Source organism: Manis pentadactyla, chromosome 1, assembly GCF_030020395.1.
Source record: "Manis pentadactyla isolate mManPen7 chromosome 1, mManPen7.hap1, whole genome shotgun sequence".
In the NCBI taxonomy this organism is placed as follows: domain Eukaryota; kingdom Metazoa; phylum Chordata; class Mammalia; order Pholidota; family Manidae; genus Manis; species Manis pentadactyla.
In genome coordinates, this window is record NC_080019.1 from 206,513,959 (window position 1) to 206,538,919 (window position 24,961).

At 37.0% G+C, this 24,961-nt stretch overlaps 1 protein-coding gene across 14 annotated transcripts in view; it reads right to left on the reverse strand.

Annotated features, from left to right (window-relative positions):
* Positions 1–24,961, reverse strand: part of SETD5 (SET domain containing 5) — a 74,803-nt gene that overhangs the window by 34,267 nt on the left and 15,575 nt on the right. The window contains exons 2-9 of one of the 14 annotated variants that reach the window (XM_057507007.1): positions 23,821–23,939; positions 13,286–13,345; positions 10,305–10,491; positions 5,471–5,576; positions 4,936–5,087; positions 4,541–4,599; positions 3,856–4,034; positions 2,880–2,918 (exon numbers count right to left, since the gene is read on the reverse strand). In XM_057507007.1, the coding sequence (XP_057362990.1) occupies positions 2,880–2,918; positions 3,856–4,034; positions 4,541–4,599; positions 4,936–5,087; positions 5,471–5,576; positions 10,305–10,375 (606 nt within the window). In that variant the 5' untranslated portion in view covers positions 10,376–10,491; positions 13,286–13,345; positions 23,821–23,939. Of the gene's footprint in view, positions 1–2,879; positions 2,919–3,855; positions 4,035–4,540; positions 4,600–4,790; positions 4,832–4,935; positions 5,145–5,470; positions 5,577–5,856; positions 6,050–9,295; positions 9,521–10,304; positions 10,492–13,285; positions 13,346–23,820; positions 23,940–24,961 lie in introns of those variants that run through there. The other 13 variants (XM_057506973.1, XM_036877799.2, XM_057507008.1 and 10 more) reach the window with 13 other exon arrangements.

Here is a 24,961-nt window from a genome sequence, read left to right on the forward strand (position 1 = left end):
TTGTAAAAATTAGTTTTATCAGATGAAATGAAGTTCGTGAGAAAATCTTCATAAAAATGAAGAGATACCTCAAAATATCACATCACTTAAATTCCAATACATCTGTGTTAGCATGCTGCCCCAAAATGGTATTGTTTTACTACTCTCCAGGAGAATGTTTTTGTTTTTCTGTGACTTATTATTTTCATATACAATTGATACATATTCATTAAAATATGTGTGACCCAAATAAAAATATAACCCATAATCTCACCTCCCATAGAAAAAATGATCATTTGGAGGGTATCTTTCTAGCACTCTATTTTTGACAGTTTAAACAGCTACACTCTGAAGAGGTGAGGTTGGGGAGGAGGGTGGGTAGGTGGAACATAGGAACCTGCTGAGAGGTACATGGCTACAAGTCCTTAGGAAAACAATTGCCCTTTGTGTTGACAGAACTGAGAAAAGATTATTTTATCTTAACATCATCCTCAACAGTTTTATATGTGCTTGAGCTACAGAGACACAGCTTAAGTCTGACACATTCTCTTCCAAGTGTTCAAGACTTAAGATGTCATCAGAAAACAAAACAAACACCAACAGTGATGATGCCACCCTAGTGATGACCAGAAGGAAAAAAAGCAACAGCACCAAATCCATGTCCACACTTAACTTGCAAAAAAAGGCGTAAGAAAATTAAACATACTTTCTGTGAATGATTCAGAGAACATTTATACCTATTACAACAATTGCTTTCTTTCATTTTTGTGTCACTGTTCTTGTTTCATTGTCGTCTTCCATCCTTTCCCCCAGGAATGGGGAAATGGAAGGAAAAAACTAACACTACTGTGTTCTCAGTAGAGTCCAAAAGACTTAACAATACACAAAGGGATCTAAGAAACACATAAGGGCAACACACTGAGAACAGAGTATCACCTGCTTGAAGTGTCAGCAGCAGCCGAGCATTAGGAAAGTACAAAACCTGAGACTTAAGGGGGCTTGTAAGACTGGGGATTAGGGGTACCCATAGAGTATTCCCAGGTTTAAGCAGACAGTGTGACCATTAAGCTTATAATGTTAAACCTTATTTATACTGGCAGCCTCTGCCACAGTATTAGCTGTTATTCACTAATACAACTCCATCTACTTTGGTATCTCATTCTTCTGGGTGCTGGAGACCCCATCTCAGCAGGTTCAGAGTAGTTCTCAAACAGAGGTGATTTTACTCCCAGGAGACATTTGGTAACAATTGAAGTCATTTTTATCACACCTGCATGTGTGTGTTACTAGCTCTTAGTGGGCAGATGCCAGGGATGTGCCTGAATAGCCTACTATACAAACAACAGTCTCCCTCCCAACAAAGAATTACCTGGTTCAAACTGTCAACAGTATTAAGGCTGAGAAACCTTGGTTTCCAGTAGTTTCAGTAGGGGAGCTCTTGACTTAGGGATTAAAAATCCAAAACAACAATTTTCCCCATTCTTATGGCTCTTACCCAGATCTTTGGTGTTCTTACTAATAACTAATTCTGAGTAAAAAATTTGTAACTCAACTTAGAATTATGATATAAGAATCAAAATAAACTGATTAGTGTTTTTATTGTATAAATTTTAACATGTGTATGAGGTTATGTGTCAATATCTCAACATTGATAGCAATATTTGAAGTTCACATGTAGTTTTCTGGGACAGCTAGTCAACAGCTTTCAGAGGTTTTGAACCTCTGGAGGCAAGCTGATAAAAGAGAAAAGGGTTTACCAGCTGGGATCAGGGTTGTGTCTGCCCCATTAAGTCTATTTAAGAGTCCCTCTAAGTAAATGAAACAAAAACAAAGGGATAGTTAAAGCAAACATCCTTTCAAGTGATAGATACAGCAAAGAAATAATAATATAATTGTACTCCAAGATATTCCAGGACCCGATGCTTTTGGGCACTAACTCCTCTTCCATTTGTACAAGTCTGTTTATAGGTATATGCAAGGCAAGGCCTTCAAATTTTAAAGTGTTACCTGTGACCTTGGATAACATCAGTGCTCTCTCTCTCTAAATACTAAAAATAGCTTATCTTCACTAAAAGACTTTAATGTTTATGCTATATAACAGTCAACAGGAAAGATCCTGCTTTTGTATAATTTACATATTTAGAGAGATGAATACTCAGAATTAAACTAGATCTTTATTCTAATTAAATGCTTTGAAGCCATGAGTAACAGTTTGGGAGGTATGCTGTCCTTCTATATATACATAGGTAAAGGAAGGTGATGGACAGTAAAATCAAATCTTTGGGCAAACACTGTTTTATCATTCAGTACCTAAAAGGCCTTTAAAACTATTACATATAATTGCTCTATTCTCCAACCACTCTCCAAAATTTCTGACAACTAAAGAAAGGAAACACACTAACATAGCTGAGTCCTCTATACCAAACAGACATGCCAGGAGAAAACAGTTCAAAAGTAGTTCTAGTAAGAGTAATTCCTACCAATACTACTATTTTCTTACTGATGAAATTTATCCTTCCAACTGGTGATTAAAAACCACATGGTGTAGGGTGTGTACACAAGAGATCCTGTATCACCAGAAAAAACCCGTCCTGAGGTGGAGCCAATCACAATGACAGAACACATCAGCCTCACTTTGTTTGGCAAAATGTTGCGTCCCCCCAGAAAAGCAACCAATGTAAAAACAGTAAATGAAGGATTACAGAAAGGGAAATTATTTCAGAAAATGGCCAAGAAAATCTACTTTGGAGAAAGGCTCTATGAAAACTGAATGGCAACAATTTCAAACTAACGAAAAGCAGACTCCAAGATTCCCAGACCATCAATGTCAGGAAAGAAGCTGACCAAAATGCAAGATCACAGTGAAGTAAAACACAGCATCAGGGAAGAATACCCCTTACCTTCATCCGCAAGGACTTCCGGGATCCCTCTCGAAATGCCTATCCCAAAGAGGAAAACAAGTAGAACAAAACAAAACTTGGTACCAAGAATGACAGTTATACCTGAGACTAAAACTAAGTCAAGAGCTAGTGTTCTAGTCTGCCCCCTTTTCCCTCGGTAACAAATACAATGGAATTCCCCACACTATTATCAAGACTAGGGGTAGCTCAAGGCCAGTGAACTCTGAGGCTAATTCTAATTCTTTCCACTGTGGAACTAGGTAATAAACAGGGAAGAGCATGCATCACTTAAATCCTATATCCACCCCTGACACTCAAAGAAAAACGAAATAAAAATGTTAAGTAACGTTGCAGATTTACCAGTTTTCAAATTAAGAAGGAAAACAAAGACCGATCCCCTTAACAAGGGGTGGGCAAGTAACCTAAGAGCAACAAAGTTGCCATGATGGGGAAGAAAGAACACAAAACAGAAGAGGTTTCTCCTGGAGATATTTTTGTTGAGAATAGGAAAGTGACCATGACACTGAGGAAGCCTATAGACCTTTCAAGAGATGTTTCTTGACTTTTTTCAAACAAGGAAAACACAACCGAATGACATGAGGGGGGCATGTATCAGGATAAGAATTTCACACTGAGCTTTGGGGTTGAGGAAGAGGGGAGCTACTGTAAGGACAGTGCAAGGCTAGACTGGAGGCTGCAGCACATATGAGCTGCAGCAGGCGGGGCCGGGACTTCATACCTGGGATGGGATGGGGACTGGAATGGAAGACACCATGCCAGCTGTGATGGCACGGAGCGGCAGAAGAGAGGTTGGGCTACATGCTGGTAACACAGAATATTCAATTTTTGACAAGCAGAGCAAAACTGGCCCTTCAAACATCTGGATCAAACTTCTTAGAAGAATTTCAGTGCAGTCTTGGTCCCAAATTTGCACTATTTCAGACATTTTTACAGAAGAAACTTCTACCCGCCTTACCTTGATTTTCTTCGTCTTTGGTGCTGCACGACCCTTTTCTGGACTCTTTTTCCGCTTCTTGGGTTTGGTTCTTCTAACAGTTAAAGTGATGCTTGTAGGCGTGTGCTGTGTTGCTGTATACAACACAGTGGAAGGAGAAAGCTCCTCATCCCAGCTTTCTGTTGCACTGCTGTCCCCACCTGAAAAGAGGTTACTTCATAGTTCGCTTTGTACAAACAACCTTGAAAGTACGGTAAGAGCAACTTATTTTTAGATCTACCCCATGTTCAGGAAGCACTGTTTCTACTATTAACTCTATCAACTGTAGAACCACAAAAAATACCCATCCTTCCATAAGAAAACAGTATTTTCCCTGTATCACTGACATTAAACATATAAACCCTGTTCGGTATCATATATATTTCTTCCCTGTATTCAGTCCTCAAGCTCCACTGCCTCAATGTGTAACACAGAAAAAGGATCTGGATTTCTTTTTGTGCTTACAGGAGTATTTTAAAAGCTACAAGGGCTAAAATGTTTCTGGATACATTTAATTTGCAAGAGAATTATACAGTGGTCTTGAGAAGACTTCTGTTTCCACAAGAGCTGGGGACCATGGGAACTTAACAGGAAGGGTTCTTGAGATGCATATTTAAGTCACAAAATTTATATGTCAAAATACAGGCCTAACCCATTTTCTGCTTACCTGATATGTTGTCCTGCTTCCGCCGATGAAGTCTAATAACCTTCCCCCTGCTCATTCCCCTAAAGAGGGAAAATAAACTTAAAGTAGTCCTTCCAACAGCATGCAGCATATCGTTGCACATGGGAGAAAAGTCTCTGCATATACTACCCCTTTCCTCCCACCTACCAAATGTTTCCAGGACATTAAATTTCATATCAAATTCAATAGCTTTAACATCAATCTCTCATTCCTTGTTGTCAGCAATTCTCACCTAGTGCAGAGAATTCGAGCCAAGGAGCACTAAGGAATCATCTACATTAACAAACACAAGAAAGAATACTTTGAGCTTTTCCCTACTGAGAAGAAACCCTAATCCCAGCAACCCAAGCTTGAATTTAGATGGAACCTGATCTTACCTGCACTTGTCACAGTTGAGAAGGAAGCCATCCTGAGAAAGACCACAAGGACACCAGGTAGGAACAGTCTCTCCTTCAGAGTTCGGGCTGTCTCCACAGCGTCCCTCCACGGGCGACGGCAGGCCATTCAGGTCAGAACGAGGGATGATCGTCTGGACAGGGGGAGAAGCAGGAGGTGTCGGAGGAGGAGGGGCTCCGTAATTATGATCCTGAAAATAAGATTTTTTAAATCAACAGTGTCCAAACACTGGCCCCTCTCTCCCTTAAAGTATGGTACATATGGAAAGAAAGAAGAAAGTAGTACCCTTTGTTTTTTGGCTTCAACCAGGAAAGTGATAAAACAAAATGCCAAGGTCAACTGGGACATAAAAACAAGAACAATGATGCAGGGCTAGACGTCCGCTGGAGGCAGGGAAGTGCAAAAGGGGCAACTTCGTCATGCTGCATATAAACATTTCAAGAAAGTCACAATGTATAAGAATGGGTTACACTCCAGGAAGACCACTGCTCTGGAGAGAAACAAATGCATACTCACAGCATAAGGCAGTCCTCGACACCCATGCCTCTGAGTGGTCCCATAATTATGAGTGGAATACACGCTCTTCTCATTAACTGCTGGACTAGCCTCCACAGATTCAGGGCTGCACAAAGGCGAAAAGCAATGCATGATAGCATAACACCTAATCTTCCCTTAAACTAAGATTTAACTTCCCATTCTAACCCCGCCTCTTTCCACAACCACCAGCCACTAGAGTAAGAGAAAAAACTCAGTGAAACAATCTGATTAACATAACTAAGCCTATAAATAACAGTCAGGTGTTATTAAACGTGGGTTTGTGTGTACATGAAGCCAGTATAGGCAGATGTCTCAAGGCAGGCACCTGGGATACAAGGTGTCCCTAATGACAAACACAAACGTACCAGCTGAGCAGGGAGTTTCCCCTAGAGAAGCCACTCTGGGCTGGGTTAGACTCAGAACTATTCTTCTTAATTGGATCTCTTAATACTTCCATGAAACCTCACATGACATTTGCAGTGAGTGAGATGATGAAAGTGCCTTCTGCACTGCCCCAGGGACCAGGCCCTCTTCCATTCACTACCAAGACAGGATACCCTGAAGAAAGTACAGGTAAAAACAATGGCATCTTATATTTATCATACCTCTCATCTTGATGAACCCCCAAACATCTTTCAAATATTAGAGTAGTAATTTCTCATCCACCAATGACATGCAAGCATATCAAGGACACAATTATTTAACAGCTGCATGGTAATACTATAGAACTTCAAAATAATGAAAACTGTACTCAGAAGTTATGTTAGTCTAGTGACAAGTAACAACCGCAGTAATGGTTACCATTTGGAATCACTCCCTACTTGCTAGGCCCTTTATATGTATCAATTAATTTACTCTACAACTACTAAACATGGCAAATAGCATCACATTTTTACAGAAGGGGCAGCTGAGGTGGTGAGACTACATGACTTCGCCAAGGTCATGTACTGACAGAGCCAGGATCTGAAATAATGGGATTCCAAAGCCCGTGCTCTTTCCCCTATGCCTAATTGGTTTGGAAACCAGGGTAATAGTCTACTTTTAAAGAAAATTATGTGAGACATTATAGTAACCAGGCTTAGTGAGGAGCTTGGTTTAGAATCTTTTTGTACCCTCACTGAGTAGAAGAGAAATTTAGAAATTTAACATAAGCCTTTACTTGATAACAGGGCATAGGTGGCAAAGGTTAATACTCAAGTTTCTGGGAAAAAAGACCTTCAACTCTAATTGCTACCTGGCTAGGTTTTGGGGAATTTTGAAAGAGAATTAGGGAATGCAACGGTGTGACTTTGCTGAACTGAATAATGGATTATCTGTCATTTAAGTTAACCAGAACAGAGATTCACAAATCAGAAATTCCTAGGACATGTATAACCTAGCCTTGGAGATCAAAGGGTCTTTAAGGGAATTAAATAATACATAGTTTGCTTCAAGTAATAGACACTTTTCCTGCTTAGAAATACATAATATTTACAGTACTTGGCAGGAATAAAGTATGCAGTTCAATGTGGTGCAATGTCAGCTGACAAGTGAGGAATAAAAGAGAATTCTGAGATACGTATCCAACTCACCCAGTTATATGCTCCAAACCTGTGAGAAGGACCTTATTAATAACAGCAAAGGTAATTTCTAGGTGAAGAACTTCAGACATAGCAAAGTATTCTCTGTTAGTGAAGTGCATGCATTTTATTATTTAGGAGTGTCTGCAAGATGGGAACTGGGGAGGGATACGTCAAGAATGCATGTCAGTATTCTTGAGGTAAAGGTGATCTGAACATGGCTCACTGAGAGGCAATCAGCTGAGTATTAGGAAACAGGTGGGGATTCCTAAATGAAACCAAAGGCAAACAAGCATTAATACAATGAAGGTAGAATTTAGTTTCTAAGATGGGCAGTTAAGAGAAAGTACTAACTTTCCACAACATTAATTTACTAGGCAAACAGTATTCCAAAGAACTGTACTTTATTTTACATAAGAGATTTTTATACTACTGAACACATGGGGTGAAACATGGCAGTTTTATTAGAAATGGATTTTTTTTGGGGGGTGGGACAGGAAAAAGGAAAGTGGCATGAAATAAAAGATGGCCATGGAGATGGAGCTATGTTGGTTGTATCTTACCCATCTCCAAACTGGGTAAATATGAACTTATGCACTTCACGTGCAAGTCTAAGGAATAAAAATAAAATGTATATAGTGGAGGTTAAAAGGCCATCCCACTGCACAATACTTTCTCAATTTAATATATTGCCATGCATGCCAAATATTAAAAAGTTAAGCTTGTATCTTTTGATGAGGAAACTTTGCAATTTCCACACTGGTGGTTACTATATAGTTACATGTTGACAGGTAACTACAGGATATCCTAGGATATTCCTTGACATATAAATCAGCTCTTACCTGTATTTTAAAATATAGACATTTATTATAAAAATAATTAAAATTTAGTGTTTGGATTCTTTATTAGCCAACCATTATGCAAATGTAACTACAGCCTTTCTTCTATGTTTGAAGTGCTGACAGCTGGGCACAGACACAGAAGCCATGTTTGCAACAGATATACTCCATTGATTGTGTTTTAAGTATAATAAGCAACCTGCTGCTCTAATGCTACATCTTAGAAAATGTCTAAAATTCATTTATAGCAGGATTGTAAAATCAGAGAAATCTTTGCTTCTGTTATTACATGTAGAGATTTTCCTACAATACATAAAAAGTGCATAATGCATATCACTGCCATCAGATTTAAAATCCTATGAGCTAAGGTCTAGGTCTCTTACTTAGTTGAAAATATTGCCCTTCACACCAGGTTTAATCTTAAAAGCACCTAGAATAGTAGAATGTGCATGGTAAAGCATTAACAAGTATTATCAGTAATTTAACAGAATGGTACCTAAGCTAACTGTTGACATTCTCTTGCTTTGTAGAAATACTAAATGATTAACTGTGTAATTAGTTATAACCACAGTATCAGAACTCTGTCTGGAGATTATGGATGGAAAGGATTCAGGAATAGAAACACTGTTGTCAAATTTTTAAGCCAGAAGTATTTTTTGTTTCTGCAATTACTTCTGAACTCCTTAGTGACATTTATGGACAGTCATCTTTGTACCTTGGAAAAACACCAGTTTTAAGAATAATTGCTTTAAGTCTTTTTCTTATTTCCCAATGCCAAACTCACTGATTTCATCTCTCCATTGACATTTTCTCACAAACATTAATGTTGTCTACCTATGTAGTTTGTTAGTCAATCCATATGGCTAGTGGTTGATTTTGTAAAAGTCCAATAACAATATACAACCAGGTTACCTACTAATGATGCAAGGAAATTTCTAAGCACTTTATTTGGGAAAAAGTTGCAACATCAGAATTCTCAGGTGTTGGCATAACTATCTCTTAGGCATGCGAAAAAATAAAAATAAAACAAAATAGGAAAAAAGCCCTGGAAGGAACACAAGCCACCCTTACCCACCCCAGCCCTCCTTTTTATATGGGAATAAAGCCAAAAACTGCTTTTAATTCTAGATACCCCATAACAGAATATACTGCTTCTCAGGGTAGCTTCATTTCGTCTTCCTCTTTAAGGAAGTCAGTGAACAGTTCAATTATCCTAGATGGCTTTTGTGAAGAAATATACATGCTCTTTACTAACAGTCCCAATTTCAAGGAAGAAAACCACTATTAATCAGGGACGCAGTTGAACCCAGAGTTCTGGTACAGTTGTTTTGCTTTGCTGAAGGGGGAAGAATCCCCAGGGACTGTGAAAATGGCAAGAGAAACAGGGGAATTAGAGCAACACCCACCTCACTCAAGAAGTGGCTGTGGGATCAAGAGTCTGAACTGGACCTGAACATATTCAAAACACCAGGATTTTTCCAGCCCAGACCCTAATCCCTGGTACTGCCTGGAATACACTTGGCTTCTGGGGGTGTGCTGCCCCCTAGGCCCCTTGGGTCTCTTTCGCTGGACTTTCACATCCTGGTGTAGTGCCACTTCGTCTTGAAAGGTAGGGGGCTTCCACTTCCTTTCTGTAAGCAAGGAAGATTGGGTACAAGGGAGGTAAAAGGACAAGAGGGGGAATCTGTGAGCAGGGGGAATCTTGGACAACTTAAAAGAGGGATACAAAAGGCTAAAATTTTTTCAACTATAATATATAAAGTTTTATAATGAAGGCCTACCTTCATTGCCATTTGGTATTTAAATTCTTCAAGAACTGAGAGTCTATTTTAGGGATTGGGTTTTCGACAAATTCTGAATTCCTAAAGCTGCTCTTAGCTGAAAAAAAAGTTTGGTACCACTGATTCTGAAGGTCCTCTTTCTAGGCAATAAATATTATAAAAAAACAGATGACACGGCTTTCCACGTTTTCTACCCCCAATGTCAGAAGGTCTAACAGAAGATTATGGCCCATATAAAGTTTCAGCCCCTTTACTCTAGGAAATGAGAAGTACATAGGAAGAGGCCTTCAAGGAAAATCAGTTGGAGAGAACTCCTTATCTCCATCCACGAGAATAATCATTAACTCCACAGAAGCAGGTAGTGACACCTACTTTATTTCAATCTTCCCCACCCATCAAAACAAAAGAAAATGTAATCACTACTTTGCAAATTTAATTCCATGATTTACTCAGAAACCCCATCCCCCAACTTCTTTTCCTCCCCTTTCTAATTTTTTTCCCCTCTAACTTCTATGGGGGAAAGGGAAAGGTCTAGAATCATTTACAGTGGGCTAGGCTAGGGTTTAGATGCCCATAAGAAAACTGTCTCCACACAAACTGGTAATACACCTACTACCTAGGAAGTGGCACTTACTCTGATCCAGCAGCCATATCTGAGTAGGATGTATCTGGTGTGGTGACTCCCAGAGGGATTGCAATGCTCATGACGTCCAACACAGCAGAAAGTGGAAATCACGGGGTCCAATTAATGGAGACTGGCCACTCTGAGAGTGGGGGTGAGCTGCAGAGCCTCAACCAACATATTATGGACATGAGGAATCCTGCCACAGAAAAGGAAAATACTAGTAACCAGATAGTTCTTTAAATTTATCCTAAATGCTACTGAATATTTTTCCATTTTTGAACAAGGCTTTTTTAAGGGAGAAATACAAATTAAGTACAGCAAGGCATTTACACGTTATCTCATGTTACTGTGTACTCCTTACTGCGATCATGTTCCACAAAGTAAGGTAACAAAAGGTATGCTTTCCATTTCTATTAAAAATTTTTTTTGTTTCTTTTCAGATAAAAAAAGTAATTGTCTGTCCAGCTCACACTAAAAGCACATCTCCTCCACTCTACAGTCACTCATCAAACAAAATCTTCTGGCAGCCTAGAACCTACCTAACAAGTTAAGGTATCTGATGGGTAATAGAAATATCACACTTTAATTAAATTCTTTAACAATTCAAGACCTTCATTTAAACTTTTTAAAACTCTGGGTCACAAGTAAATGTAATTTTATTGGCACCCAATAATGTGACTTCTTCCAAATTAAATTCAAGAGATCAATTTGTTTTTATTTGATAGGATTCAGCTGCTTCTTACTGCCTTCTTTTGTCATAGAACACTTTTCCTTCTTTTACACCATTTTATTTTAGCTATAATTTTGGGAGAAGAGGCTATTATCTTATCAAGTGTTTTGTGAGGTAATACCCACTGCTAGGTATGCATAAAAATATAAACCACAAAGAATACAGTTTCATGATAAACATTAGAAAATTTTCTATGGAAATTATGAGGATATCTTCTATTGGTGACCACAGCCACTGAATTTGGGGACAGAAAAGATCACAAATTACTGAAGTGTAAAAAGCAAAAAGTAAATTAAGAGGTTCGGAGGTATGATTCAAAGGGGAAAAAGTGTACTTGTATGATTTTACAGTAGTTGTATATTAATGTTAAAAAACATTAAAATGATGAAACAAGAAGCATTTTGCTGAAGGGAAGAAAGTCAGTGTGAATGTTAAAGACCCAGGTTAATAAAGATTTTTGCAAAAAAGACTATAAGAAGAGCCATGACTGAAACACTGATTCATGGTAAGACAAATAAGACAGCAGAAAAGTCAAATGATTATTTATATTAAGAAATAAAATGGAATGAAAGGTGTATGATATTGAGTCAATCCAGGGGATTAATGCAAATTTCAAATGGTAGATCTGAGATGCTTAAATCATATTTTGACATATGAACCAAACTAATGTGGGTTAAAGAAAACCAACTGTGAACAGTGCACCAGGCAAAGATTTTTTAGAATGCATAAAGATAGTACTACTCCTTTGTGTCATCATTTTAGAAGGCTAGAACAGCTACAAACTAAGCAGTTCTCTCTGGCACTTCTACTTCAAAAGAGCTGGATCTCACCAATGGATCTAGGACTCTTCACTTCAAATCTGGGTGTGGCAATACACCCATTTCTGCTCAGCTGGAGGTGACATACTGCTAGACTTGGGATTGAAATGAAAAGGGCAAATCTTCCTATCTGCTGCTTCCTCACAGCCTCTAAAAGAAGTAAGTAACTAATAAAACTTTCTGCCTTTGGGCTCATCTTACATGTTTCCTTTCCCTAACGATATACCTAAAGACTTATACAAGCCTCTCAGAAACTGAAATAAAATCCATAAATGACAGAAGAGAGAACACTTATCAAATAAGCTCAAAAGGAAATAAATATTGGAGATTACTGGTTACAACTCTTTCTCTAATTTTATCACTGGGTAATTCAACTTAAAAGGAAAGAAACAAACAAAAAAGCCTAGAAACTGCTTGGCTTGATAATCAGAACACAGTCTGATAATGATCACACTGCCCGATCAATACCAGAATCTGAATCATGTTTTACTTTCAGTAAGACAAGAGTTACTCCACACCATTAAAAATCCGTTGTCATAGACATTACTATTAATTATACGCTCATAAAAAACTGTAGACTTACATATAAAAGACAACTTACAAACCTTAGCTGATATTGTTATTTTTCTGAGTAATTAAAAAAAAATGTACTAAAAGGAAAAGATGGAAAAATTACTTCAGATATTATCTCTGTAATGATTAATGATTAATACATTCCTTATTGAAATCCCAATCCAGCTAATATGAATAGTTGATAAATAACTTCAAGAAACAGTAGGCAGTTAATTCTGAATTTCATTCATGAAATTTCTTCCATTTTCTTTTGTCTAGTTTAACAGGGCCCCTCCACTCTGCTCATAAAGGCCACTATCACAGGTTAACTCAGCCATCTTGTTCTGGATAATACTGGGGCTTCTTAATTCAAAAAATGACAGAACCAAATTTCTCATATAACCCTGAGACTAGTTCCTTCTCTAAATATCACTGTGCAAAATTTAGCTATGAAATATATTAACTGAAGAACTTTTAACAGATCATATACATGCAATATTTTCTTACTATAATTAGTTTAATAAGCCAAACAGCAGACTCTAGTATAGTTTAACAAGTTAGTAGTTACAGCAGTTATTAATTTATCACATAATTTGGAGATGTGTCCTAGAGACAGTGATAAGAATTAACTGTGTCTCTATGTAGAACAATTTTAAGATATCTTTTACTTGTTGATTTGTCTGCCTCTTGCTACCTGAATATAAATTATGAGTTCAGGGATTTTTGTGTTTTATCCTCTGCTATAGTCCCAATTTCCAGAATAGTGCCTAGCACACAGAGGGTGTTTGAGAAGTATTTGCTGAATGAATTATTGTCACCATTATCTCAATAAATGATTTTTAGTATTCATTAAAATATTAAAATTAAAACAAAAGATTTGGCTCAGTCACCTTTTTATAGACCTCTGAATATGAAGTCCCCCAAAATTATCTGCCAGTAGCTCTGAAGACCTAGAAAAAGTTGAGATACCAATTAGAATAGATAGTAGTAACACTGATGGACACATAGAATGTTTTAATGGTAATTCTGTTTCATTTTTGTATACTGCCTTGTTTACCATCCTGTGTTCCATCTAGTACTGTATTTTTGTCCTTTAACCTCTATATCCCATTTTCCTGTAAAGCCAGAACCTAAATAAAAGTTGGAAAAGGAAATGACCTTTATTTGACTCAAGAAGTGGTAAATACTTAATATGTCACTGGGTGATCCTTCTCCTTCCTTCCAATTAGAATTCGCTCTCCTTTTTTAAGGGATTCCTTCTTTTTATCTCTCTTAGGAGAGGCTTTTCTTCTCCACTGATCCCTTCCCAAATTGAGGCTTTTCTTTAATTAAATGTCAAATCTACTTCCCAGTCAGAGGACTATCACTTATTAAAGTACAAGTTCCTATTATGCCCCTCTTCCCATGCTTCCACCAACCCATCTATCCTCTTGTAGGCACTATAGAAAAGTGAGTGACAAAAGGGAGTCAATTCTATTTGTGGTTAACTCCATAATGGAAAAGTGGAAAAAAAGCCTTAGCAAACTTTTTGCCCTCCAAAACAGAAAGCAAAATAGGTGACAATCCAGGAATTGTGGAGGGAAAAGCCAAATTTAATATGAACCAGAATGAGGCATTGACACCTGAAATGCTGACCTACCACATAGGCGGAGGGAGCTATTCATGGGATTTCAGCTACCAAGCATCAGAGAAGAAATGTACTTTATAAATTTATAATTTATTAATTGGAGATAAGCTACACTCTTTAGAGAGAATTTTTAAAGAGCATACTTGGAATTATAAAAATAAAAGGCATGTAGGCACTTTTAGGAACAACAAACATCAAAGAAAAGAAAGGAAGGAGGAAATGGAGAAGTAAGTATGAGTACACAGAAGAGGAAGAAGAAGGCGTCAGAGCGTCATTTTCACATCCTCTGGAATCCACAGGAACACCAGTTAAGTTCTTGGACTCAGAAGCAGAACCAGCCCAGCTCAGTGCTGAGTGCTCTAGGAAGTCATGATTTACATACAGTTTTTAGGGAAAAGGTTAAATAGAACATGCTAGAAATGTTTATAATTACCCGTGTCTTTCTAATTGGGTTCAGAAATGATCAACAGTCTCTGTACTTGTCATTCTGACAGTCTCGTCTCTGTATGACTTGCTGAAAGCACAAGACCTGTGTGATATGCCTGGTCACTCTCAGAGAAAACAGACAAAAGTGTTTTCAGAACAATTCCAATAGAGATTTCAGAAAAAGAAATTGCATCAGCCAGGTGAGCCGGAAGCAGCTGGGAGACCAGAGTCCAATAAACAACCAATCCAATGAAAGAAATTCAGAACAAGTCTGCTTCAGTAATCCTGTGAAGAGTACTGGCAGGAAGAGGAGTGCCGCTTCAGAGAGAGAACAAGCCTCATATGCTTCAGACAGTCTTTGTACTGAGGCTGTGGACCTTGGCCATTCTCCCAGAAATGATGCAATCCTGATGAGCAAGATCTGCTGCCAGAGAAACAATTGTTAACAGCCTATGCAGACAGCAACTCAGCCAAGGAGCAAATCGCTGATCAACTCTCTCCTCAAACCATCAGAAAACCAAATTTCTTCCTCAATTTTGGTTTCTGACAAAACATGTAAGTGAATATATATTTACATATATATCAACAAGCTATTTCCCCAAAACGTCCCTTTCTTCTAATTCCTTTGGCTTCGCAGTATCTACCAGTCATCATTAAATTTTAAACAAAACACTAAAGAGCATTTTTACTGTTATTAATATAATTGTCTAAGCATAATCACAGCTGGGTATGTACACTGAAGTTTTACACCTACTTTGTTTTACTCTCATGAGAATGTTTTGGGAGGTATTGGCTTCTTTAAGTATGAGAACCTCTCTGGAATCTATGGTTCAATTATGAGATTTCAAAGTAAGGACAAATATGCACACCCACTAATAATTCAGGGCCAAAAACTTGTGTTTTACAGATACTTTTGAAATTAGGTGAAAACATGTTAAAAGCAGGCATGTATTAGAGAAAAGAGAAAAATCTCTTCTTGTTTAGGCTGCCATAAAAGCTAGGTTGAGTAGTATCATCACAATTTGCAATGCCCACTTTTCTCAAGGGCAACAGTATCTTTTAAGAGGGTTAATGATTACTTTCATCCTATTAGCCCCAATCGACTATTTGAGATTTTAACTTAAAATATTCTCAATTTAAAAATCCCCCCCAAATTCCTCATCTCTTAGGCCTGGTTTCTTTTTCAGAGCTTTGATTTCAGGTTGTTACCACAGCACTATTATATTATTAGGACCCCCAGTCACTTACTAAATAAAAGAGCCTGCATACAACAAACCTCAGTTCTCTAAGCTCCAACTAGCCAGAGCCACAATTAACCAAATTTCTTCCTTTAGAGAGCATAACCCTTAAACTGGGATTCACTAAAAAGAAGGCATCTAAGATATACAATGAAATCAATATATTCAGCCCAGTGTCTACCATCCCTCTATTTAAACTATTAAATAATGAAAATTAACTGAAATACAGAATAGCTCTGAAACAAAAAAAATATCTTTAATAGTTTTAATAAATGAATAAATTTAGCTCAGCTAAGAGAAAAAAATCAGCAACATTTTCAGTAAGAGTTTTAAAAAAAGCCATTAATTTTAACATTCAATTTCTGAACCTCTTTTTAATGACTTTACAAAACAGTAAAAAGGAGAGATGATAAATATTATAAGGATTTTTTTGTATGAGTACCCTCAACTTAATTTTTAAACCGTTCAAAATGCAAATATATCTACATGATATTTATTTTATCTACATGACCAACTTGTTTGAGGACTGATGAGGCAGTTGCCATCATGTGCTTATCTTATATCTCCAACTCAACTGAAAAACAGTGCTAGGAAAAAGTACTGTATTATGAGGAGTTAGGAAATTTGAGGTCTAGCCTACAACTTAATTAGTTTGGTGGTCTCAGAAAAATACCACTTTTTATAGATAAACCTTAAATTCCTCCAAGTAAAATCTTTACTGGGTTTCTTCCTGCTCCAAATTCCTACGAATCCTGGCACTGGGTAATGCAATGTCTTTAAGTCTGTTTCCTCATCTGTACAATAGAAAGAATAGTACTTGTTTTGCTGACTCACAGGTGCATAAGGGTGCAGCAAATGAGTTTAAACAGCTCTATAGAACCTTTAAATATATGAGAAGAGGAGCTGCTATGAATAACCTAAATGTGGCTAAGAATTATTTTCACCCTTCTCCAACAGTATGTATTTCAATTATGCTACAGTAGACAATGTGAGAAGAGGGTATGTGGGAAACATGAAGAAAAAAATGTAGATAAGTGGTAAGCATTAGAAGAAATGAGAATTACTGGAAAATAAGAGATGAACTCAAAAGAGAAAGTGCTCAGAAATTCAGTGAAAAGTTCATGTAATTGGGACAGTGTAAGTTGTAAGTTAGTCTTACAACCTGAAGTAAGTTAATATAGGCAAAAGTTCTAGGAAAAGTTTAAGGCTGAAGAGAGACGAAAAGAGAAATACTGGGGTAAACAATTAGGAGTGACTAAAGAAATATCATGACTTAGAAATTTAGAGCCAAGATAAAGTTTTCCTTTTCTCCCACCACTTCTCCAGCAACACTTGTTTATTCCTTGGTTCCTTTGCCTTAATTTATACTCCCTCTAGGGGCTGTTGGGCTTGGCACAATAAACCAGTGTCTATAAAAGCTCTAAATTCAGTAGAAAAGGAGGTAATTAAAGCCCAATTTTAAAAAAATCCTATTTTAGTCCATATTAAGAATTCCTTTCCCTATGAAAACTTTCAATAATAGCAATATGATAGAGGACAAGACATATGTAGTTGTACTTGGAGGGGGAGTGGTAGCAGGTAAGAGTACATGCTGATATTTAAAAAACTAAATTACAATCTTAAATTGACACTGAAGAAAAGGAAATACTGTATATACAACTCATTTAACAACAAAACAGTTATTTTACCTATGCAAGGATGCTGAGGCTCTTTCTATCCTTAACAAGAATTGAGAAATTTTGGGCTCAAAAGTATTAAATTCAGATGATGATAGCCTGGAAGAACTTTGATTTTCCTCTTCTATATAAAGAGCTATATTCTCAACACTGTCTGAAGGTTCTGGCCTACTGTGTTTGGAGTTTCAGAGCATGCCTTAGAGCCATTATAACACACTACATGGGAAAAGAGCCTCTCAGGCCTCTTGGTTTGTTTTGTTCTGCTCCAGACCTTTTTCATTTTCAAATCCTGAAATGGGAACATTTCCCTACTCCAGAAGAAATGGATCATGCACAGTTATGAGGCATTAATACACTGTACTTTCAGAAGTTTAGGCAGTATTTCTCCAGTTGATAAAAAATTAAGGAGTTTTAAGTTTACAGTCTAAGGTATTACCTGACAGAGGAAAAAAAGAGCTACCGTAAGAAATCATACACACAGTGGTAGAGTTCAGAAGGAAAATCAAGATTTTAATGTATAGCTTTTATTTATTAAAGTAATTACTACTTACTTTAGATAGCAACATCTAAATTAAAACAAATTTATTATTATTGTTAAGCACCAATTTCTACTGGTGCTATGTCAGACAAACAAGTTCAGATTAAAATTCCTGGCTCTCTTGGGATCTAGATAGGCCAATTTTTCCCCATTCATTCAGTAAGTATGATTTGAGTTAAGTACTATGCATAAAAACTATATTTAGTGCGACTTTAAGGTGTTTCTCTTATCTAAAGTAGAAGGTAGGCAATTTGGAAACTCTTTAGGTTTGCCTGTGTGCCAAGTACCGCATTTTCAGAGCCATGGAGGAAAAAAAAATTTTCTTTAAGTGTGTCTCTACAGTTAATGAGTTATTCCGAAGAGAAATCAACACCCTCCCTTCAAAGAAAAAAAACACGAAACCACTCTAGTTTACCAGAGACACAGGAGTCTTTTAAGAAAGATTGTTTTATAAATCTCTTAAACTGTTTATCAACTGGTCTCAGCAAGTTCTATTAAAAGTGAAGGGCAATGGGGAGCAAGAACCCTCCAAATACAGAACCGAACCTGACCATACTTGTGCTGCAATTATTTGGCAGAAGAGAGCTAAGTATATAGCAATAAAGGGATTTAAAACTTAATAATTCTCATATTCACAACAGGGTTGCCCTCCCTGACCAACAGCTGTACCTTTATTTTTAACTTCTTATGAAAACAATAAATGTTCATAAAAATATGAAAACACTTCAAAAGGATAAAAAGAAGTGAAATTCTCACACAATTTCACTTCCCAAAGATACTCTAAAGATAAAGGTGATAATCCTACTGTTCTGTAATCTGCTTTGTTCATTAGCAATGAGTTTTGGACATCTTTCTGTATGCATATGTACAAATCACATTCCTCTTCTTCCTTTTAAATGATAGCATAGTATTCTATCATAGTCTACTATAAGTTAAGTCAGTCCTCTGCAGGAGGATGTTTAGATTGCTGCTAATTTTCCGTAATATATGCTATGCTGCACTGAACAGTTGTGTACCTATGTCTTTTTTTTTTATACACGTGCACAAGCATTTCTTTAGGACACATTCCTAAAAATGAAACTGCTAGAATGGCATGGGCATATTTATTTGTGATTCCAAACCACCATCCAGAAAGTTAAAAACCATTTTACACTCTCAAAAACACAGTGGGAAGGCTACATTTTCTTGAAAGGTTTAAAATAATTTCAATTCTTATTTTACTTAAGACTCTACATTCTAAAAGAAAACCCTAAAATGAAAGTTAACTGTAATTCTCAACCATTTGTGACTTATTTTTAATACTGATTGGATGCAATACTGTCCTCTAAAATTCTCATACATGAGGTAGGAGATCTAATTTCACTAAATTTGGGCTAGGATTTTCAAAATAAAACCTAGATAAAGGACTCGTTCAGAACCAAAGTATTTTCTTGTAGTTGTCCCATGAGATAACTTTTAATTCTTTTAATAGAATGCACCATGCTCTGAATTTCCCCTTTCACTAATGAAAAACAAATTATGCTAGCCATCTGTAATCTAGCTGGCATCTGTAGGGCTCTGGCTGAAAAATTCAAGTAATCTAGAAGATTTGAGCTATTTGGTTTCAAACAGATTATCAAAACGTTGTTCTAACAGTTCTGCCCTGGTATATAAAATATAATGCCTTCATTTTTAGCTACTCTTAGAAAGAGAAGGAAGTTTGAAACTATAAGAAGGTTGTCAATACTGATTTACTAGAAGATAGATCCAATAGACTCTAATTTGTACTGTAGCTACAAATTCATTTGGTATATTGTCTTATAACACAAGATGCCCACATGGTCCAAATCTAAGCTCTGGACATATGAGGCAAAACACCTCTACTTTTCACTGTGCTGGCACTGTACTTTTTCACCTGGCTGACAGCCTGGATGCAGAGCTATTTTTTCTCCTTTAAAATATTCCACAGACTCTCATCCATCCATTCACCAACACTCCTCACCTGCTTACGATTTCAAGGTTGCACTATCAACTGGTCTCTCTACTTCTGGGTTCTCAAGCTTCCAATCTACTCTTCAATCTTAAATGATGTTAAAACCTTCTAGAGCATAACTTTGATCATTACCATTCCTTCCACTAGTAGGAGTCTATCAAGGCTCCCCAATGCTTATTCAAATACCTTTGCCTGAGTGAAATAAGATCTTCTTTGTTAACTAGCTATTAATCTGTTTCTTCTTCAAAATTTTGTTCACACTATTTATCATGTTTGATATGCTATGTTTTGCATCTTTTAAAAAACCTTATGAAAAATTCCAAACACATACAAAACCACAGAAAATCTTGTAAGCAACTCATGGACCTTACCCAGCTTTAATCAACAATCAACAACTCATGACCAATCTTATTTTCTGTAAACTTTTCCTCTTCCACAGGATTAATATACAGCAAATCTCAGAAATATCAGCTGTATATATCACACCTGCTGAGTGGAGAGAGGAGTCTGCTTATAATGACTGATGATGGTAATAGGGAAAGAAAGGCCACTGCTCTTTGGTAAAAGGTAAGATGGATATAGAGCTTAATGTAATCTGTCAACTGATAGATTTGCTGAGTAATGTTTAGGTCTTATAATTGTGGCTATTAAAGACATCCTCATCATTTTTTCTTAAGAAAAAAAATTGCTGTAAACAACTTTTTAAAAATGAGCTTGTTGATAATAACACTTGTGTTCTTGGGAATGCGTATTTCTCCTTATAGCAAAGCTAACTGCAAATATACACGTGACTCACAGCTATAACATAGCATTCCTATATATGTTATATGCCAATAAATAAAAATGGGAGAAAAAGCAACAGAAAAACCCCAAAGTAGGTGTGGCATTCTATTAATGTGTGTATTTAAGATAAAGACTTATATCTCACAAACAATGGCTCATACTGAGGTAACGACCAGCTGTTCTTATTTTAGAGAGCAGTTTCTCAGAATGAAAACATTTGGGATGTGTATGGATGACTCTTATCTGAAGCATAAAACACACATATCTTAAGGTCCAGTTAGTGGAAAACAGGCCCAAGGCAAAACATACACCACTACACATTCAATTACCAAGCTACTCATCATAAGCTGTATTGATAACAATAAAATTAAACTCAGAATATTTTGTAATTTAAAAAGTAACAGTTACGGAAGACAAAGATCAACTCAAAGGAACACTGATATACATTGTTTTTCCTAAGAAAAAATTAGCCTGTATTTACTCACACAGTAGGTAACTGAGTAAAATTAAATCTTTGGAATGATGAGTGCATTATTTCCCTACAAGCCCAAGAGGATGAACATCTCCAGACCAATTAGCAAGTGGTCTGTTTGAGACCCAGGAATTTCAAGAGTTCCCATCATGCAAAACATCAGAAAAACATTATGGATCATAAAAATTTTCCCTGGATATAATATGAAAAATTATTTAAAAACCTTTACACAGATGCTCATCTTTGATCCAATTTCGGTAAACATCTTAGCTCTATTTGAGCCAAAACTCTCATTAATTAATTAATACTTAAAATAAATTAGCCCCAGGACACTGATAAAAAAGTATTTTTTAGATAATGAATATAACCGGCAAACTGCTCTAACTCTTAAGCAAAATATAATCACGATGACATATCATGCTAAATTTTCCCAGTCATTTTATTGTCTCCTTTAGTCATCTCTGTCAATTTTCCTGTCATATTAGAGTTTGACCCTAAGCAAAGTCCAGTATTCTAGCACCGAATAGTGGAGTGAACTACAACGCATCTTAGGATTTATGTGCTATTTTCCCTTTTTGTTAAAGCATCTTCTATTTACAAACTTATTTTTTCCTGGGTAAAGTACTTCTAAATGCTGAGCATTTTGGTTTTTGAATACTGCATCTATTCCCTTTTCTAGTACTTGGTAACCAATATAAAAACCAAGACACATTATTATTTTTCTAAGTCTTATACCCCAGATTTTGACAAATCTCTAGCTGACCACTACTAATTACTTTAGAGTAGTGAGTTTCAATTTTTGGGCAAGAGGATACATTTTAGAAGTGCAAAAACTGTAGGGGTTGGGAGAAAGTGGGTGAAAGGGATCAAAAGGTAGAAACTTCCAGTTATAAGTGATGGGGATGAAATGTACATCACTGACTGAAGGTAATAATACTATACTGCGTATTTGAAAGTTGCTAAGACAAATAACCCAATTAAAAAATGGGCAGAAGATATGAACAGACACTTCTCCAAAAAAGAAATTCAAATGGCCAACAGGCACATGAAAAGATGTTCCCCATTGCTAATTACCAGGGAAATGCAAATTAAAACCATAATGAGATATCACCTTGCACCAGTTGGATGGCCAATATGGAAAAGACAAGGAACAACAAATGCTGGTGAGGATGCGGAGAAAGGGGAACCCTCCTACACTGCTGGTGGGAATGTAAACTAGTTCAACCATTGTGGAAAGCAGTATGGAGGTTCCTCAAAAAACTAAAACTAGAAATACCATTTGACCCAGGAATTCCACTCCTAGGAATTTACCCAAAGGAAACAAGATCTCAGATTCAAAAAGACATATGTACCCCTATGTTTATCGCAGCACTATTTACAATAGCCAAGATGTGGAAGCAACCTAAGTGTCCATCAGTAGCTGAATGGATAAAGAAGATGTGGTACATATACACAATGGAATACTATTCAGCCATAAGAAAACAAATCCTACCATTTGCAACAACACGGATGGAGCCAGAGGGTATTATGTTCAGTGAAATAAGCTGGGTGGAGAAAGACAAGTACCACAGGATTTCTCTCATTTGTGGGGTATTAACAACAAAGCAAAACTGAAGGAACAAAACAGCAACAGACTCACAGACTCCAAGAAGGGACTAGCAGTTACCAAAGGGGAGAGATGGAGAAGGGTGGGTGGGGAGGGAGGGAGGGAGAAGGGGATTGAGGGGTATTATGATTGGCACACATGTATGGGGGGGTCACGGGGAAGACAGTGTAGCACAGAGAAGACAAGTACTGACTCTGTGGCATCTTATTACACTGATAGACAGTGACTTCAGTGGGGCATAGGGGGGACTTGATAATATGGGTGAATGTAGTAACCACATTGTTTTTCATGTGAAACCTTCATATAAGAGTGTATATCAGTGATACCTTAATAAAAAAAGAAAGTTGCTAAGAGAGTAGATCTTAGAAGTTCTCATCACAGGAAAAATATTTTTTATGTCTATGTAAAGTGACGATTTTCACAACTTACTGTGGTGATCATTTTGCAGTGTAAGAAAACATCAAATCATTATGCTGTACACCTGAAACTAAATAATGTTATATATAAATTATACCTCAGTTTAAAAAAGAAGAGGCTGTTACCCAATTATAACCAGTGTTCTTGTAAGAGGCAATTTGGACACACACAGAGATACCATGGATGTGCCTGGGATGTACATGTGAAGAGTAGCAGGAGCCATCTGCAAGCCAAGGAGGGAGGCCTCAGAAGAAACCAAGCCTGCTGACACCTTGCTCTCAGACTTATAGCCTCAAAAAGGTACAAAAATTTTATTCGTTATTAGGAAAATATAGTAAAAAAAAAACCCCAAAAACCTATGAATTTGGTAACCCATTATTAGATCCTTTGCAACTGGGGCTCCTGGCCCACAAAATACCACTGTCCAAGACTAGTAATTATGGAGAATTGACAACATTTCTACACAAGACCCTTTCATTTTATGTCCTTAAGGACCATTATCGACTTAGCCATGAGAAGGCTAAACAATTTATTCCCTGGTAAATATACCAGTTACTTACTAAGGGTGACAAAAAAGGAGAAAAGATCCCTGCCTAAAAAGGTAACCCCCCACCCCCTGGGGCAAACCACCATGAAGCCCCATTAAAGCAATGACGCCCCTCACGCTCACCCGAGTGCTACAAGCAAAAATCACACGACCGATGGCTCTTCAATGGATTTAGGATTTCTTAAGAATCCACTAAGATTCAAGATTGCGTTTCATGTTTTAAATCCCAACTCTTCCTCCATCTGTATAAGAAAGCAAGAAGGAAACCCATTAGGCAGTCCATCTGCTGTAGTATCAATACAAAAACTGATCCTGGGTATAATTAACTTGTTACCATTTTTCTAGCAGATTTCAAACTTGGTATTTCTTAGCTATTATTTGAGCATACAAACTTACACGAATTCCTACCAATCTTGCTTTGGTGAACTACTCAAAGGGGACAGTATTTGCCTAATCTCTTCCTTGAGAGTACCTATCAGTCTACTACTATGAAATGCAGCCTATTAATATTTGGCTACAAGCCAAAGTAAGTTTTAAAGACAAATGTTTGGGAGCTTTTGTCACCATTCCTTATTCTACCAAAATATAAATTCCTTTAAGAAGACATCTGACTTCCAGACCTGTTCTTAATACATTCCTTTTTTCATTTCCTTTTTAAAATGTATTTTTCTTTGGAAAAAAAAAAATCACTGAGTTTACCAAGCACAGCTTCAGTGTGCATCTAGGCCAAGCTGATAAAAGTAAAACTAGGTAGGTTTCAATCTCCAGTAGCAAAATTATTTGGATATTCAAAAATAAAAACTGAATGCACAGATCATTTCTTCACAAGAAAACATATACATTCATAGATGGGCTCTGCAGTGGTTTGCTGGTTGGCCCAGTAAGTGACAGGTGGGCTACCTTTTCAGGCTGAAGAAGAATCAACTCAGTCTACTATCTTGCTCTCTTAGGAACCAAATCCTAGGGTACCTGTAGTTCTTAACCTTTCTGAAGCATGATCATACATTTCCACGAGAATCCAATAAAGACCATCAACCTTTTCCTCAGCAAAACACAGACACAAAAATTCAGATAAAAATTCTAGGGATTCACAGCCTCTGTCCTATACCCTACACTTTCCTGAGGTGCAACCACTGTGGGATAATGGAAGCCATCACTGACTGAATGGTAAGGTATGGGTGATCGGAGAGGCCTACTACTTTTTTTTTTTAACCAAGGAAGCTGGAGTTACAATTGCTCTAGTACGGGACAGTGCCCAATAAAA